The 19,208-nt window shown below is 38.2% G+C and overlaps 1 protein-coding gene across 1 annotated transcript; it reads right to left on the bottom strand.

Moving 5' to 3' along the window:
• Nucleotides 1–4,515: 4,515 nt before the first annotated feature.
• LOC108262224 (interferon-inducible GTPase 5) lies at nt 4,516–8,586 on the bottom strand. Its single transcript, XM_017462813.3, has 3 exons — nt 8,416–8,586; nt 6,410–7,368; nt 4,516–5,075 (listed from the first exon to the last, which is right to left on the bottom strand). Exons 2-3 carry the CDS (start codon nt 7,340–7,342, stop codon nt 4,815–4,817), a joined length of 1,194 nt encoding a protein of 397 aa, XP_017318302.1. The 5' UTR covers nt 7,343–7,368; nt 8,416–8,586; the 3' UTR covers nt 4,516–4,814.
• Nucleotides 8,587–19,208: the final 10,622 nt, after the last annotated feature.

The following is a 19,208-nucleotide window of genomic DNA, read 5'->3' as shown; positions in this document are numbered from 1 at the left end:
TTTAAAGCTTTCTACAACTCATTTGGACAAGCCTATGAAATACTGGGAGAGTGTTGTCTGGTCAGACGAGAGCAAAATTGAACATTGTGGCTGTCATACTACAGCTTTAAAACACTAAGTTTGGAGGTGGAAGCATCATGGTGTTGCATTTCATCACAGGGTATTGGCAGACTTCATATAATTGAAGGAACGATAAATGGAGCCCTGTAACAGAAGATTCTTGAGAAGAATCTGCTGCCATCCACCAGGATGATGAAGATGAACCGTGTGTGGACCTTCCAGCAGGACAACGATCCAAAGCATACAGCAAAGGAAACTCTCAATTGCTTTCAGAGAAAAAAAATCAACGCATTAGAATAAGTGCAGACCATTTACCATTCAGACCATTTAATTTTTTTTACAGTTGCTCATGGACACATCGTATTTGACCCTCCTGCAAAAGCTCATCCTGATACAGTTGAAAGTGATTATTGTCTTCAGGTATTGTTTCTGTTTGCTAGACCAAACATCATTGTAATTTGCACTGTAGGATGAAGATGAAGAGACCACCTCTGACAGAGGTACAAAATGAAGATGCTGTGAGGCCCACAGAGGTTTACATATAATGCATTCCTTTTTTAAAAGATGTGTGATTAATGTGATATTAAAACTTTGTCATTGTCCCCTTAAGGATTATAGCCGGGAATTCCTGTACAGAGGAGGGTCCATCTACCTCCACACAGAATCTCGACAGTGTAATGTTTACAGTTGTCCTGATTAAAAATATTTGTTCTGTGTATGTATTATAGATATATATATCAATTATATTAAATTATCATTCTGTCTTCCTGCAAAAGAGCTGTATAAGGTCCATCTTCAAAGGCAAATTAGAAAAATTGACATGGAGATGGACCTTCTACAACTTCAAATGGAGGGAAAAAAGCTGAACATATAAAAGACCAGGCTTGAAATTGAACTGCTGAAACACTGTTTAAAGGTGGACAAAGTATTTTCCTACTGATTATTATTATTCTGTCAATTATTGTTGATGCAATACCTTCAAATGTCTTTTTCAATGACAGAAAATAAAGAAACAATGAACCTCAACTGTTCACATTATCACTGTTGCATTAGTCATTTAATAGGAAATGATGTGGGCAGGTCACATCTTGTAACAGCTGCAATCTCTTTGGTTCACTGGGGTTCCTCTTGCTGTCATGATACAAAGTAAGCAAGCGGAAGCAAGCGCAGATTGTCAAAGATTTAATACTACAGGAAGTCCAAAATGCATCTACACCGAGCAATAGTCACTTTCACATTGCTTTGCATCTCCTCAGTCAACCGAACAAGTGTGGAAATACTGCAAAGAAGCCATTATGAGGACAAGTAACTCTGTCCATCATCTGTTTCCGATCTCACAAACCGCCATCTTTTATTGATCCCACAAAATGACCTGAACTTGCACCTGCTCATGTAGACACAGCGGCTTCGCGCGGAGTAAATTACTAATAATGCTAACGCTACAAGGTGGGTTTAATTCAAACTTCTTTATTAAAAAATTCCTCACCAATCATAATCAAGAGTAGAAACTGTTCGGTCTGTAAACATACAGCACACTGCAGCTCTCCTTCACTAACTCTAATTTGGTGGTTTTCAAAGTTTGGGCCGCCAGGGGGCGCCCGGGGGGCCTCAACAACTTGGTGTGAAAAATAAATAAATACATGATTTATATATATATATATATATATATATATATATATATATATATATATATATATATATATATGCATTACTATAACATGTTATTTGTAACAATACATATTAAAATCACATTTCCTATACCTAACTTTCTAAGTGCTAAACAGACAAAACAAAACGGTAAACGGTCACTGTTTGGTAACATTGTTTGCCTGCCAGGAAGCGTTGTTACTTATGGAACGCTTGCTACCATCTGGTTTAGTTAGCTACTACCAGCAACTGCTACCAGCTACCTCAAAATTAATGGACAAGACCAACAGCCCAGCTGACCCATCCTCAGCTGCACAAAAAAGGAAGACCTCATGGCAAAATAAAACTTGCAAGTATGAGGCTGCATACATGAAGTATGGATTTACTGTAGCACATAAGAATGGCTATGAGTGCCCGAAATGCGTTCTCTGCCTGGAGATTCTCTCCAACAAATGTTTAAAGCCTTCTAAACTTCAGCGTCATTTGAAACAAAAGCACCCAACAGAGGCCAAAAAGACAGTAGACTTTTTAAACAAAAAGAAGAGAATTTGGCTAGCCAGTTGACTATATTCTTGCAGCAAGCCACTGTCCCCGAAAGGGCATTGAAGGCATTGTTTTTGCCGTCATACCACATAGCTCATCCCAAGAAGCCACACACAATTGGAGAAGATCTGATTTTACCAGCTACCAAAGACATTGTAAGAAAACTGCTTGGTGATGATGCTTCTTGGAAAATTGATGCAGTACCACTTTCTGATAATTCCGTAAGCCGACGGATTGGTGAAATGGCTTAAGATGTGTCCGCTCAACTTTTGGAGCAAGTGAGAACCAGCGAATATTTCGCTCTTCAGCTGGATGAGAGCACGGATGTATCTAATGCTGCTCAAATGCTCGTGTACATCAGGTTAATTTCCCAGGAATGTTTTGTTGAAGAAATACTAATTTGCAAAGCCATTGAAGGTAGAACCACTGGGAGAGATATTTTTCAAGTTTTGGATGAGTACATAGAATCTAATGGACTTGACTGGTCTCATTGTGTGGGGGTGTATTCAGACGGGGCCGCGGCCATGACTGGGAAGAACAGTGGAGTGACCGCTCATAGCAAACTGAAAGCCCCGAATGCAGTTGCCACACGCTATGCTACACCGTGAGGCTCTCGTCACGATGAGGATTGACGACGAGCTTAACCAGGTACTACAAGACGTTATACAAGTTGTGAATTACATCAAAGCCCGCCCCATGAACCACAGACTGTTCACTCTGCTTTGCAATGAGATGATTGCTGCTTCATTTCAACGTGTGTTGGTTATTAAGGGTGGCGGTTTTGAACCGCGTATATGAACTTAGGGGGGAGATTGTGGAGTTCCTCTCATGTGAAAAGCATCAGCTGGCAGACCGTTTTACAAATGCAGCCTGGACTCATAAACGTGCATATATGTCAGATATTTTTCACCATCTAAATGTACTGAACCCAAGTGTGCAAGTTTGTGACACCTACATATTGCATGTGCAAGAAAAAGTGTGTGCTTTTTCGAAGAAGATAGTGCTATGGTCAAACAAGCTCCAGGAGGGAATTACAGAAATGTTTCCATTACTTCACCAAGAGCTCCTATCATCTGGTGAGTTGGGCGCCATCTCTCCACTGATCCAGTCCCACCTTCAGCACCTACAGGGATATTTCAGAGACTATTTCCCTGACCTTGAAAACACACATCTAAACTGGGTTAGGAACCCCTTTGCTTCTGGTGTAGGTGCAAGTCTCGATTTAAAGGCACAAGTGGAACTGATTGACATGACAAATTCATGTGATTTTAAAATGAAATCTGAGTCTGTTTCCCTTCCTAACTACTGGCTGCATGTAAGAAAAGACTATCCTGCCCTGGATGAGAGGGCTCTGAAATGCCTTCTCCCTTTTGCAACAACTTAATTGTGTGAGTTTGTCTTTTCCACTTTAAAAATACTTAAAACAAAACACAGAGCATGTCTACATGTGGACAATGACATGCGTATGGCACTGACAGACATAAAGCCCAGGCTTGATAAACTGTGTCGGAGCCACGAAGCCCATCCCTCCCACTAGTATGTTTTAGCTTTCTCACTCTCAGACAACCACACACACATAATCAATTCCTAATGTAATGTAATGTAAAGATGTAACATGTAATTATTAATTAAAAAAAAGGGGGATATATTCAGAAGTCTGTATTTTTAATGTGTTTTAAAGACATCTTGCAAAAGGGGGACCTCGGTCAAATGTTAATGCTATTTGGGGGGCCTTGCCCTGGAAAAGTTTGGGAACCCCTGCGTTACACCACACCACCTCATCATTATTTTCCTATAACAGCACTCCCCGTCATGGTTAAATCATACCATAGGCCTAATGCATTTACAAAGCTTCACTCATATGTGAAACTTCACACTATACTATATTTCTGGTTAATTTACCTTCTTCATGGCAATGTTTTTATTCCTCTGCCATCAAGTGCTGGAGGCCTTATGTTATGATCCCAACAGGGTCAAGGTCAAAGCATGGCCACACATCTAAAATAGTTTTTCTTCAACAGCCTCCTTTCTGTTTGAAGTAATTTTAAGGCTATTACTGACATACAAATTAGTAACAAGAAAGACAAGACTTGATGGTGGTGGAGGCATCCCTGTCAATGCCGGTGACATCGAGTTCTACTTGTTTACACATGATTAGTCAGTCTCAACCCCCAATAGTTAAAAAATAAACAGACGTTTTAAATATGTTTAAATATTATTGTAAAATGATCGTTCATTCCTTCATTCATTTTAATTTCCATGCCATCCTTAATTAATATTTATTGATTGCAACAGTTAAGCAACATTTTTATGAATGCATACCATTATACTGCATAGCCACAAGAGATAGATAAGGAGAATGTTGAATGGTAGTATTATGAAGCAAAAATCTAATTTCATGCTTCTAACAATACTGCGCTTAAACAGCAGAACTATGCATTTCAGTAAGGGCCAACAGAGATTTAATTTTCATGTCATTTGGCATCAGAGAACAGTATTCAGACGTTTTAGACAAAAGAATGGTGTTTTTCAATAAAATAATCCATGTTATCCATGTATTCATGTTAATCCCTGTGTTTAGACTCAAAAGATTTTTGTATCACTCTTTCTCCATCTTCACTCAAATCCTTTAAGGCAGATTTCAGCAGGAAGTAGGACGCCACAAAGGAAATCCCTCCTGCAATGACAGAGCCCAGAATTGGGACTCTGTTCTCCAGCTGATTAGCCAGGAGTTGATGTCCTGAAGCTACCTGACTTAGCAAGTCTTCCACTGCCTGTGCTGACAGCTCTCTGCCAAAGGTGGAGGTTACCTCACTCTGAAGTTTCTGCGGGAAATCACATGGGAAGAAATGACTTTACTACATTTTATTTAGAAACATGCAACATGCACAACAACACTACACTATCAGAATTCATGAAAGATTTGTGAAAGATGAGTATGTGAGTAATACTGACAGTCACAATTGGACTTTAGGTACATTAGGCACTTTTATCCAAAGCAAATTAGGATACAAGGATACCTTTACAGGTTTAGATTCTTGCAAGGGACCAACTGCTGCAGTTCTCATTTTGGTCTTAAAATATATGGCAACATATAAATAATACTATGTATACTGTGTACATATTTTAACTGAAATAAAATTTATTAAGCTATCAGAAGTGGCTCATGACCATAGATTTTGGTGGGCAAGGATTACATTAATAACAACATAGCAATATTGAGAGACTATCACACTTGAAATTTTGCTATAAGAACTTAATACTATTGACTACTATCTAGTGAATTTTTAGTGTAACCCTGTAATAGAGTGCTGCAAAATGAGTCCTAAAACCCAGAAATGAGTTAGCATTTTTGCACTTCCGGTTCCATCATCCCGAAGTCAATGGGATTTTTGAAAGGGTTTTTGGTTAAATGCCTGAAAAAAAGGTCTGTGGTTAATACAAGCTAAAGATATTTTCACGTTTTATTATACGACATAAAAAATACATCAGTAATACCCCACTCATGATATTATTAAGCTTTTATGTGTCTTGAAAAAGGCGGTTGCTAACAAGTGGCTCAATGGGACTACAGAGGTTGTCGGAGACATTAAACATCAGGCCAAGCCTACTTGTGTTTATATACACGCTCTTGCAAATTATTCCAACTCAAACTTTCCAAATTATAGATATTATCCACTCCATAATCCCCATTTTCTCTCTCAGAATCATTGCAATATTGCAAAGTTGTGAATGAGAACTAATATTGTTGAATGGAGCTGCCACTGTAAGTTATTCTAAACTAAAAACCCACTACTGAAACTGCGACATTGGTAGTAATATTAATCTCAGCAGTTGTTCCTGATCATCTTCAGTAACAACTTTGTCTCGTTCAGGTTGACAGTGGAACCCTGGAACACTGGGAATGTGGTGATGGCAGTCCAACAAAAAGCACCATGCACACACACACAGATATTTGCACACTCATTCACATGCGGGGCAATTTACATTAAGCAGTCCAACTACTGGCATGTTATTGGGAGGTGGAGAAAACCAGAGAACCTGAAAGAAACTTTCCTCAGACAGTAACCCACTCCACCACTGTGATGCTTGTGATAAATATCTCCCAGTTAAAAATTCAAAGTAAAAATTATTTTAAAAATAATGCAATGTACTGTACCTCAAATGATATGCCTGTTAAATTAGCTAATCGATGAAGAGATTTTGCATCAAGACTGAATGTTTGCTGATAATATTTTAAAGTTTCCATCAGTTTGGGAACAATGGGATTGGGGGTGGCACCCCTCGTGACACTGCTCAAGCATGCCACGACTGCTTTCTTCCACACATCTTGATCTAGTGCCTTCCGTTTGCTTTGTATTAATGATGCACTGAGGTTGGGTAGTGACAAGAGCAGGGCATGTCTCTTGTGTCCCTCCAGCTCCTCTAGCAAGGTCATCTGGAGTGCAGGGAAGTCATAGTGCTGTGGGTGAAAGCAGGAGAGCAGGAAAACCTGTGGTTGTTCCACCTGACCATTTCTCAGATTCTTTTCACAGTTTACACGAAGGAGGTCCAAGACATCATCATCTGACAAACCTCTCTGGCTCCTGCGCCTAGCATTTGCCTCCAAATCTCGATCCACTTTGTTCCTAATGAAATAAAACTTCTTTTGAGCTTGCATTATATATTTAGCCAGTGCAGAATGGTACTCTTGAAACCGGTCAGATGTGACAATGATGAAGAAGTCATATTTTAGTAGGCCAACATCCTCCAGGTAGGTTCCAGCCTGAAAAGTGGGAGTCCCAATCCCTGGCAGGTCCCACAGCAAGACGTTACTAGCAGTGGGATGAGAATATGCTAAGGCCTGCTGAGTGGTTTCTGTTACACCTGTCTCTGCTGCTTCAGGTTCATCATCAGAAACCCCACGGAAAGCATTGATGAAAGAAGACTTGCCTGCACCTGACTCTCCTGTAACTGCAATGTTCAAAGTCACAGATTTCATCTGTGCAAGCATGCCTTCCACTTGTGCCACAACATCAGTGACCATGCGGGAGTTCAGAACGCTGTTCATCTCATTCATCTCTCCTTCACTTATTCCAAACTGGGATGCCATGATAATGCTGACTGGGTAAAAGCCGTCTGCCAAATAAAACAATTTTAAAAAGTAAATGAAATGAAACCATGCGTGGAACGAAATGGTTTAAAAACAGATGCTCCACTTTCACAATAGATTGCCCCAACTCTACCTCAAAAGCATTTTAGAAAAATTATACATTTATATTACCACCCAGCAAATAGCTAACTACATAATCAAAACAGAACTGAACATTTTTAATTACCTTAATCTGATTAAGGTCATACTCGAAGTAAACACAAATCGAATTAAGACGTGGAGTACTCCTGTTTTAGTCGCATTATCGAGGTGTATTACAGATACCTTAATCACATTATTAACGTGGTGTGAGAGTTTCCACCACATTTTGCGACAGGACACTGTAGTGGGTGCGAATTAAGTACACTCAGGCGTACTTAATTCGATTTGTGTTTACTTCGCGTATGACCTTAATTGGATTAAGGTAATTAAAAATTTGCTGTTTACATGGTAGTTTCTTAATCAGAGTATTGTCCTAATCGGGTTAATAGTGGATTATTTTTGTCCATGTAAACGCACTGAGTATTTGTTTTGTTGTCCATGTAAACGCACTGACTGTCTACCAGTCTGATCAGCGCAGCCAGTGTTTTGCTGCTACTAATGGCAATGAAAATACCAGATTTATTTTTAGTTCCCTTTCCGTCATTTAATTATTTTTTTCTCACAGAGATGTCATGTTTGTCACCTGTTTATTTCCTTTACTTATTACTGTGTTTTGTCGCCATGTCCTGTTTATCTCCTGTTTACTTCCCTTACTTGTTTACTTACTTTTAGTTTATCATCGTTTTTACATTGCTCTTTGCTAGTGATTATGGGTTTCATTATGTTTTATTGTTTACTGCATTTGTTCCTTGTTAAGTCTTGTTAGTTTCCTTTACATTTAATCATTTAGCAGACGCTTTTATGCAGAGCGACTTGCAAAGGAGAAAATAATACAAATCTGTTCATTTTAATTCAGTGTCACATTACTCAAAAAGTAAATAGATGTATTGTGTAGAAATACTTTATATAGGAAAAAAGTAATGTAATCCTACCTTTACACAGGAGAATAAATACCACAGAATGTGTCGCAGAGAAATGCTGTAGTGACTGGCAGATATGACGCTATGAGTAACGCGGACACAGCAAACCCCACCCTGTGTTTACTGAGTCTAAATGTAAAAGTTCGTTTCTCTCTCTCTCTCTCTCTCTCTCTGTGTGTGTGTGTGTGTGTGTGTGTGTGTGTGTGAGAGAGAGAGAGAGAGAGAGAGAGAGAGAGAGAGAGAGAGAGAGAGAGAGAGAGACCGAAACTGAAACTGTTGAGTAGCCTTGCAACAAAATGGCAGTCTTGCGTTTTTTTGTCATAGTACGTACGTCCTAACTGCTTCTATTAAACCATAAACACAGTTACATTGCTTTTAGTTATAATTCTGGAGTGTTATTGTGTATTATACTCAGTTCTTCGAGGTCATAAAGTGAAGTCCGTCGAATATGTAGCTCATAATAGCTCGTGCAACTACCAGCACTATAATACATTATATAACTGAAAACATGACAACAAAGTTAGTCTTTGAAAATGCAGTAAGTTAACAGTTTGCAAAATATTGTTCTAAATTGATTAAACATTTTATTACACAGCAAATTACACACGTGTAACGATTAATTTTGAAGTTACTTAGGCTAACTTCAAAATCAATACTTATAGCCACAGGTAAAGGAAGAAGAATCATATCTTCTTTTTTACAACTTAAAAAAAAGAAGAGAAAAATCAATAACTAAACGATGAAACTTAAGCTCTACAACATACTTTATAAGAAAACACATTAAAACATAAACATCTCGTCTACTTCTATCGTCCGAAAGGGGGCAGCATCAGACCATATGTAAATCTGTTTCAAAAAACGCAGCCACAGGTGGTAACACGATTTCTGTATGGTATTTGGAAGATGCCCTTAACCAGAGCAACTTACATTTATCTCGTTTATACAACTGAGCAGTTGAAGGTTACGGGCCTTGCTCAAGGGCCCAGCAGTGGCAACTTGGCAGTGCTGGGATTTGAACTCACGACTTTCCAATCAATAGTCCAAAATCTACTATAATATTATGTTGGTTTTATTTTTGATGTATGATTATTTACCTGAGTGCAAGTATACATTCCAGCTACTGACAGCTACACAGACATCTGATCAAGATGATCTTGACTGAAGAGCTGCATATATATGTAATTATACTATACATTGTAGTGATGTCAGGGGAGTTAAGTGCATAGTTTCAATCTGTCTCTGTTAGAGCTGTACATGACTCGTTGATTGAGTGAGTCCAAAAGGGGGTTTTCTTAAAATTTCCAATCAACGCACAGGTTATTCTGCATTAGTGACAGCAGGAGATCCTGCATTATACAGAGATAGTTTGTGCGCTCGTTTGTGTTTTGTGTGGCGATGTGAACGACACTGTAATCACTCAACAAGTTATAAATACATGCAGTTTTATATACTTTGTCATTGGATGTGACCACTAATAATATTTGAATACATTAAACTTAAATATATTAATTATTTTTCCAACCCTGCAATAAAATTGACTTGCATCCCATCCATGGTGTATCCCCCACTGGACACCTAGCATTCTTGAGACAGGCTCCACGGCAACACGAAGCAGGATAGCTTAGTCTTGATGATGAATGAATGATTATCTATCCATGAGGGCACCACATTGGCACAGCAGGTAACTGTAACAAAAATTAAGTGCTGTAATTGGGCAACACTTTCCTGTCTTAGTCATGTTCATTCTTAAACAGATTTTTTTCCCTCAGCTGTGATTCCAGCTTAGGTGGAAATTAGGACATAAGTCTATTTGTAAATGTAGCATGGTTAAATGATGACATTAATGTTTGTGTGTATTGATGAGGTGATATTAGTGGTCCTGATGTGCTGATAAGTCATATGATAGTGCGGATGACTTGGCAGGAAGTTGAAGCAATTGAGAACTCTATCGATGACACACACAAACACACTCATGCACACACGTATACACTTATGAGTGGTGATAATTACAGTAAAACACAGTGCAGTCTAATGGTTATGCCAGTGATTATATTGCAGTTATAAAGTGTGTTTGCAGTATATTGTCAGTATTGTCAGCATAGTGATCACAGGGGGAGACTGATCTCTACTGCTACCTGTTCACCTAATCTCTGCACAGAGCTATGGGAGAGGAACTGCAATTCAGCTAGCTCCTATGCATCCTTATTTGTCATTTCCATGGGTAAAAAGGTTTGTTTGTTTCAGTTCAGGGATGAATTTTACCAAGCAAGAGTTCACTTCTGGAAACTTATGGCACACGTACAGTATAGACACAAACACAAATTCTTACAACCAGGAGTAAACAACAATATGGACTGTCTTTACACAAACATAATCACTGAAGTGGTCAAAAACAGTGAAAATACCATACCTTGATGTTCAGTTGTTACCTGTGGCCATGTAGAGGAACATAGGAAAGCATATTCCCCATGGCTCACATTCTCCATGGCTAATGAGGAGGAATAATCTAAAGCTTAAAGTGAGTGTACAATTTGGCACTTCATACTATATCACTTATATCACTGTATAACATGCTGCACTGCTTTTGTCAGCTGCAGAAGTGAGTGTTAAATGTTTGTACAACATATTATAATGGGTTCCATTGTGCACTATTGCACTGGATTATTGGATACCCACAAAGTGAAGCCTCATTTCAGGAAAGATTCAGTATTTATATATTAGTTATGATAATATACCTTTTTTTTTTTAAAAAGAAAAAAAAAAAAGAATGTTTATAATGACCGTGTGAGTTCATAAGAACACAGTGTAGACAGATATAAAAGGTTTTGTATGCTAAGTTATTATTTAAGCAATAAATGAATCACAAAATAAAAATTGACCTCTCTAAGAGCTTTTAGATACTTAAAGAGGTCACATGGCAAGAGTACAGTTGGTTAGATCTCTGTAATAATGTCAGTTAACTTATTCTGGTTAAACCAGTCTGAGTGTGACTATTCCTAACGGCATTATCCGTGTAGCTCACACTGACTTGCTCAGAGCATGACACAAGCCTTTAAACTTGAAGGTTTTTCTTAACTTATAGCCTCGAGCAAAGCCACAAAAAAGACACAACACGATTAAAAATTTCCATGAAATTCCCCCAGGGTGTACACAGTGCCTTTGCAGAGTGCTGATGTGCCCTATAAATGGAGTTTCCTGTTCACATTGTGTTGTGCTCTGGTTTTTAGGTTAGCATTGGGCTTCACTGGATAAACTAATACTAGTATGTAAGTAGGACTGTAACCAAAAAAAAAAAAAAAACGGGGCAGGGGGGATTCATCTTAAATCGTCCATTCCATCATTGGCATCACTGATACACAGAAAAGCTTATCTCCTTTAACTGTATTAGTGCGTACATATATATATATATATATATATATATATATATATATATATATATATATATATATATATATAGATTTACCTGGAAACATTGTAATTGATTATGTTACTTCAGGATATTATCAGTTATAAACTGAACAGTGAGTGCTATTTCTGAATTGCATGACCGAAAACTATACAAGATACAAACTGGCAGGCTATGCATTTAAGTTTGTGTCTAATAACAGAGACAATGGGTGGTAATATAGATGTGTTTCTTGCAACATTTTGTGTCTGTTTCTTGAAACTGCTTTTGAAACCTTGATCAAAAACCCAGCCACTCATTCTGTGCTTGAATGCTGTTTAGTGTCTATAATGTGTAGGTTTTATTTTGGTGTTTGCTTGCTCGCTCTGTGATTAGTGTGTTAATTGTAGCACCGTGTCTCTGAGAGGCACAATAATTATGCACAATGCTGGGCATCTACAAGCACATTGCTGGGAACTGCAGAGAGAGTGATGGATGGGGAACTGGTGTGCGTGTAGGTGTCGGTGATTTGAATGATACTACAGGATAATCTTGTGAGGAGGACACAGGACATTTTGAAGGTCTCTGATAGCAGTGATCTTGTATTTTATTTAAATTTTGAAATATATTTTTCTAATACTTTGTGTCAGAGATCAGCATACTCTGCAGAGGTTAATGAAGGATCCTCTCCACTGAGAAGCCATTAAAGCTGAGAACTTATTTTTATTGTTTCTTGTTTGTGCTTAAAGTCCTGTTTAAAGTAATATTCAAATGTTTTTATCCTCTTTTATGTATCAACTATATTTGCAGTGTATGGTTGATTACCTTCAGTAAGCAAGTTTAATTGTCTTGAGAAAAGAACTTATGGAAACTCACTTATAATAGACACATAAAGCAGATGTTGATTTGCATAAATATATATGCTAAACATGTATTTGTGTAACTGTTTTATGAATTTCATGCTTTGTGATTCAGATAAATTGTACTCTTAAATTATATAGGTCATCGTTTCATGGATGGTACTACATATACATAAAATACACAAAAATACAGTTAATACAGTATTAACTGTCTTAGTTCAATATACCACTAGCTTGATTACTGATAGCATGTCATGCTGATGTGTTCCAGAATAAAGTGTTGACCACAATCTGTTTAGTTGTTTCAACTATTGCTGCCCTATATAGTGCTCTATATAACACAGTCTGGATATTAGACCTTGAGTAAGGGAGCGATTTCAAAGACAGCACATGATCCTACATGAGCACATGTCCTCTTTCCACTTTCCCTCTATAAAATCCAGCACACATACTGACATTCTTGTCTCTGTTCTTTCAGGTCTTTTATACCACTACCCTTCCCCCTGTTCCTCTGATGTTTTTGCTTCACCACAATCCTGGGGTCACTCAGTGTGAACACTACAGACACAACTCCCCCTTTTTTCTGTGTTGAAGTCTCAGTGTTCTTAGTGGAATGTGGTTTTGTCTAGCTCCCATTCATCTAACCATGACCTTTCACATCTCAATGTCCAAAATACTCTAACCCAGGGAGACACTGGAATAATAATATTTTTTTTAAAAACAACAAAAAAACACACACACACACAAACACACACACACGCACACACACACATACACACAAACTTTCGAACTGTCAGCCACGTACATGCCAGCAACTGCCATGCAGAGGTGTGTGAGGGACTGTTTGTTTAAATTGCACACCCGCCCATCCCCACAGTTATATTTGCTTGTACCCACCACATTCAATATGCTCCCATGTTTGGGTATGTGCACACTGAACATGAATTCGCCATGTGATATTTCATGGTCATTCATGACACGGACCATGTTCAATGTTCATGTTCAATAGTCAGTTGCACAAAATACTAGAGTTAGGGTACTCGATCCTGGACTTGGACCCGGACTTAGTGCAGACTCGAGTCCAATTATGAACGAACTCGGACTCAGCAGTCTAATAAACCTGATGCTGTCTGTGTCATTAATGGTAAGCAAACAACAAAAGACAAAGAGAAAATCACTCACTCACTCATTTGACTGAATAACTTCAGTAAATTTAATAAGATTCACTGTATATGTCATACAGTGAAGTCTATTTTATTTGACATTTAATTGCTTTATTCAATTTCCATAGTATGCCTTGCTTGAATACTACTGATAGACCTAACTGAGAAAACGTATTGTTATTGTGAAATAAGATTGCAGTCATATCGCACACCCCAAAACATTAACATTTGGTGATTCCAGTCTTGAAGTTCACATAAAATGTGAAATGTACTTCATAATGTAGTAAATATCATAAACCCTGCTGATAGGGATTTTTTTTTTTCATTTTAGAAATTAAAAACAGTAATAAAGCATGAAGCTTGTTGTTAAGACATTCAGTTAACTAACTCTAAATTGTACTCTCTCTCTCAGCCTATATAACTGTGGGGGAGAGGCATCAAATCACTGTCAACTTGAACTGGAGGACATATTATAGTGTGATACAATAACAAAACAGGTTAATTTGTATTTTCATACACATAATATAATAAAAGTTCTACATATACCTCTATATCCCTTTTTTTCTTTGAAACCATTTTTTGAAAGGAGGTGCTGATGACATGATATAAAAATATTAAATGGCAATGGCAGGATGAAACATTCATATTTTTTTGTTACATTTATCTTGCCATTGGTTTCTGAAGGTTAAAATATTAATTTAACAGCTCAGTGTTGAGTTTACAATTGAAATTTTAAATCTTTTTTCAATTTAATTACTTTCTGGACTCGGCCAGACTTGAGTTGGACTCGGCCATTAAGGACTCGGAATTGAGTCCAACTTAGCCCCTTTTAGACTCAGACTCGGACTTGGATTCGATTGGTTAAGGATTCAACTCGAACTCGACAAAGGAGGACTCGGATCCAACACTATATAATATATATAAAATACATCAATGATGCTGAAACATGGCAAGTCATGCTCTTTGTGTGCGTGTGTGTGTGTGTGTGTGTGTGTGTGTGTTTGTGTGTGTGTGTGTGCACATCACAGGGACATGACTGAGCTCTAAAATGTAGCACAGCACTGCTGTACACTGGTACTGTCTTTGTCATCTCTCTCTCTTTCTCTCTTTACAGAGAGGCCTGTGGAGAAAGCTCAGATACACACCAGAGAATAATGCAATATTGTCCTTTTTTCCTCTCTAACAATCCAGACCTTGAGCTCTTGTTGCTTTGTCTTGGAGGTGAACCAAGACAACCTACGCTTTCACAAACAAGTCAAACAATGGCAGAACTATTCTGTTTCTTCACTGGATTCAAACTGTACTATGGGGGTGGTTTGAACTCTTAATACTTTGTCAGTGGTGCAGTCAAACTGTCCTGTGTGGTTGTGGTTGGGTTTGGCACAACCAACTTTAGTACCCAACCATTTCAAAATCCCACAATGGGAATTAACAGTGTGGCCTCACTTGCTTATGATCATTACGGTGATTGATAACACAGGAAGTGATTTGCATGTGAGCTACTAAAAGAGTAGAATTATTCAGGCAGTGTTAGGAAATTGCGGAGATACCCAGTATTACTTCTGACATTTCTTTTCCATATATCTCTGTACATCTTTACTGTCTCTATCTGTTTGTCATAGAGTGACACTGTGTTCCTTCAATTTTTTTTGTCCTCAGAAGTGGCTTAGTCAGTAATGAATCTATGCTCCATTTCCCAAAAATGTTGAGGCATGATGATAATCTCCAGACATAGCAAAAATGTTTGTTAGCACTCTATAGCATATGAACTAGTTGTGTGTAATTTATCTCTAACCCCCTCTCTTCCACTGTTAATTTCTGTTAACTTCTGTTAACTTCTTTCCACCCCTACATCCCTCCTACACACTCTCACTTTCTGTAAAGGAAATGCCCATTTCACTCATATTAGACATAGAGACATGCAAAGTTGTACTAAACGGTACCAGATGTTCCTCTCATTGGGAACAGTGAAAGTCCAGACCAAGACAGAACCCGCAGACACTACAAAAGCTTACACAAGCGGAACAGTACTCAACACACAAAACCTGAATTTTGCACCCTGCATACAAAGGATCCAACAAAACCATATAGAGTGAAAACTGCTTTTACTCATTTTTTTCTTTTAGAAAAAAATATCTTTTAGGAAAAGGTTTTGTTTGAAAAACTAAAATACAGAATATTTCCAGAATATTTACAAGTTTATCTGTAGAACCCTACAAAAGAAGATTTCCCTATTAGACAGTAGAACCCGTTTAGTAAGCTAAGGGTCCTTAACAACCAAAGAATCCTTGAACCTTGTTGTAATACCGAAAGCAATGGAAATACCTCATGAAGATAGCACTGAATGTCTGTGTGACAACAGGAGAAAGGGGGTGGTGAGAGAGAGAGAGAGAGAGAAAGGAAGAGAAAGGAAGAAAGAGAAAAATATATTATATTCCCTTTTTAAAATCAGGCTAGTACCAGTGACAGCATTTGTTGATGTTGACTTGTTAAATGCATTCAGTGCTAAATGAGCTTACCACGATTGTCAGACATTTTTGTCTCCACAAATATGCTCCTTCAAATAAAATGAAATAAAATAGAAACAAAACTGTGTGTGATTGTGTGTGTTTATATGTCTCATGAGGCATGCACAGGAAATGGGATTGGGTGTGGTGATAATGTAGGGTTTTAAGAAGCAGAAAAAGCTCCAAATTCTCAACAATAAGCATTACCTCTTACTGAGCACCTCAATATAACTTTGTCTGTACATACTGTAGCTTTCACTAATACTATTAACCAATATAACACCTCTGATCACATTCAGATAATTACCTCCATCTACCTAAATATACACCAGTGTTAGTCTGTGAGTGGTTCAGTTGGAAATGCAACACTATAAGAGGTCTCCAGGTAAAGTACTGTCTATGCTTAGCCCACAGATATGGAATCAATAGGCCTTGCATACAAAATCCTGGGTCACATGAGAAAAGTTCACACTGGATCCTGCACCCTATCCCACTCTAATGCTGTGTTTGAGACAATGTTGCAGCTTGTAATTTCCCACCTACAACTGGTAAAAACCACCAAAAACGCCCCCTCAGCTTCAGATTTAAACTTGTCAACTGAGGCCCTGTTTACACTAGTGCGTTTTCATTTTAAAATGCATAACTTTTGCTACGGTTACGCCTGTCGTCTACACTACTCCGGCGTTTTTGACCCTCGAAAACTGAGACTTTTGGAAATGCTGTTTTAGTTTGAAAACTCTGGGCTCGCATTTCAGTGTGAACAGACCAAAACTAAGAATTTTGAAAATAAAGGTGTGGCTACCCACATTCGCCCCCTGATTGGATCTTTCCTTCCTTCTTATCCTTCCCTGATTCGTCAAGCCACTACCATATGACCATTACGCTACCGTGATCATATACACAACAACATGGAGACTGAACCGCAAGCTTTGCTGGCTTTATTGTCATTCTTAGCAGCCATTGTGCAGTTAAATTCTGCATTTTATAATACTGTTTACATGCGCAAGAGGCAGCTATGATTAGAGCAATCGGGAACAAATCTCATTTCAAGTGGTGTAAGCCCTACATGGAACGCCGGTTTGGATTAGCAATCAGTTTCCTATTTACACTTGTATGCGCATGCACAGTGTGCATAAATGGTCATGTGACATGCGTTTTCGGTCGTGTAGTGTGGACGGAGATCGTTTCTGAAACACAGCGGAAACACCAGTGTGGACGAGGATCATTTTCATTTTAAAATGCCGTTTTAAAACGAAAAACGCACTAGTGTAAACAGGGTCTCAGGGAAGTCTTCTCAACTACCAGTTCCTTCCCCATTTACTGAGTGACATCAAATCAACATGGTGTAAAGTTGCCCTTCTGTCCTTTTAAATTAGTTTATAGCAGTAATGGCTTTAGATCAGTTAATATACAGTACTTGGTTAAATTTATAACATTAACCATACTAATCACTGTAAAGAGAAGGCAATCATCAACATTAGAGTCATCACTAACGTTAGCCAACTAGCCTGTTGCTAAGCTACTCGCTATTATCCGTTTGTTAGCTTGTTGATACATGTTGTTGCTAGGCTACTTGCTATTGTCTGCTGTTAGTGCTGTTTTAAGTGCAGAAATTACTGCAATTTCTGTCACAAATATTGGATGAATGTTTGAAGTTCACTTTAGTTAAACAGTATCTGTAGCCTCTCAGCCTGTACCTGTAAAAGTGCAGTTAAAGAAGCTTTTTATGAGCTTTATGTGTTCTAACAGAGCAAACAAAAGATGCTTTCATGGAGGTGTCCATGCTTTTTTTCCCCACTATACACATCAAACGTCCCAAAGTGGGAAATTATGTTATTACAACTTGCAAATGACCACTTACAAGCCACCACAACAAAACATGGGGCCTCACATTGAGACACTGTCTTGCTGTGGGTTTCTCAATCACTTAAGCCACACCTCCAGCTCCCCACCACACCCCACCCAAACTTTCTTGCACTGCCCTTTTACAAAATTCATATATAACTATTACATAAATGGGAATTTTATAACCATAGACATCATTGTTGTTGTTTTTTGTTGTTGTTCTCTGTCACATAGATTTAAAACTAGAAAGGAAACTGTATGCAGTATGCACAAGGAACCTGGCACAGTTTTATCAATGATTTTGCAATAACGTTGATAAATATACAAATGAATTAATATCTGACTCTTGGATTATTTAGGAGGGGGTCAGTGATTACTAACTGTAAAGGAACCAGTGTGTCTTGTTCACATGTTGAGACATGTCCAAGAGTTTCAAAACTGTTCCTGAGTGCATGCAGTATGTGCATGCACACACACACACACACACACACACACACACACACACACATGCTTAGTCACACTAAGTGGTACGGTGAAGCCACAATGTACTATGAATTTAGACAACAATGACAGATACAATATGCTCAGACTTGCCTATAATGAGTCAAAAACCTAAAGGGCGTATAAGAATGTGTGGTTACAGCTGCCTCACACACACACACACACACACACACACACACACACAGTGAAGATTCCAGATATAAATTTCCATGACTCAGGCCACTGCTTTGCCCCAACCCCTTTGTCTTGCTCTGCCTCCATAGCCTCACTTCCTATGTCCTCAAATAAATAAACTCACAATGCTAACCTCAATAATTGCTGATCCATCTCAAATAAAAAGTATTTATGAAGACAATTCACAATACATACCGTTTAGGGTTACTTTAAACTTGTATCTCTTTGAAAAACCTCTTTGATATCGATCTAGATAATATATGATAATCATTCACACCCGCTGGCTTGTATCTGTGTGTTATGTAAGGAAGATCCTGTCTGTGAATTCCAAACCCCATAAGCATGTGTACATTGCTAACAAAGGCTAGCA

The sequence above is a fragment of the Ictalurus punctatus genome, chromosome 3 (assembly GCF_001660625.3).
Source record: "Ictalurus punctatus breed USDA103 chromosome 3, Coco_2.0, whole genome shotgun sequence".
NCBI classification, from domain to species: domain Eukaryota; kingdom Metazoa; phylum Chordata; class Actinopteri; order Siluriformes; family Ictaluridae; genus Ictalurus; species Ictalurus punctatus.
This window is presented reverse-complemented; position numbering and strand designations above follow the sequence as displayed.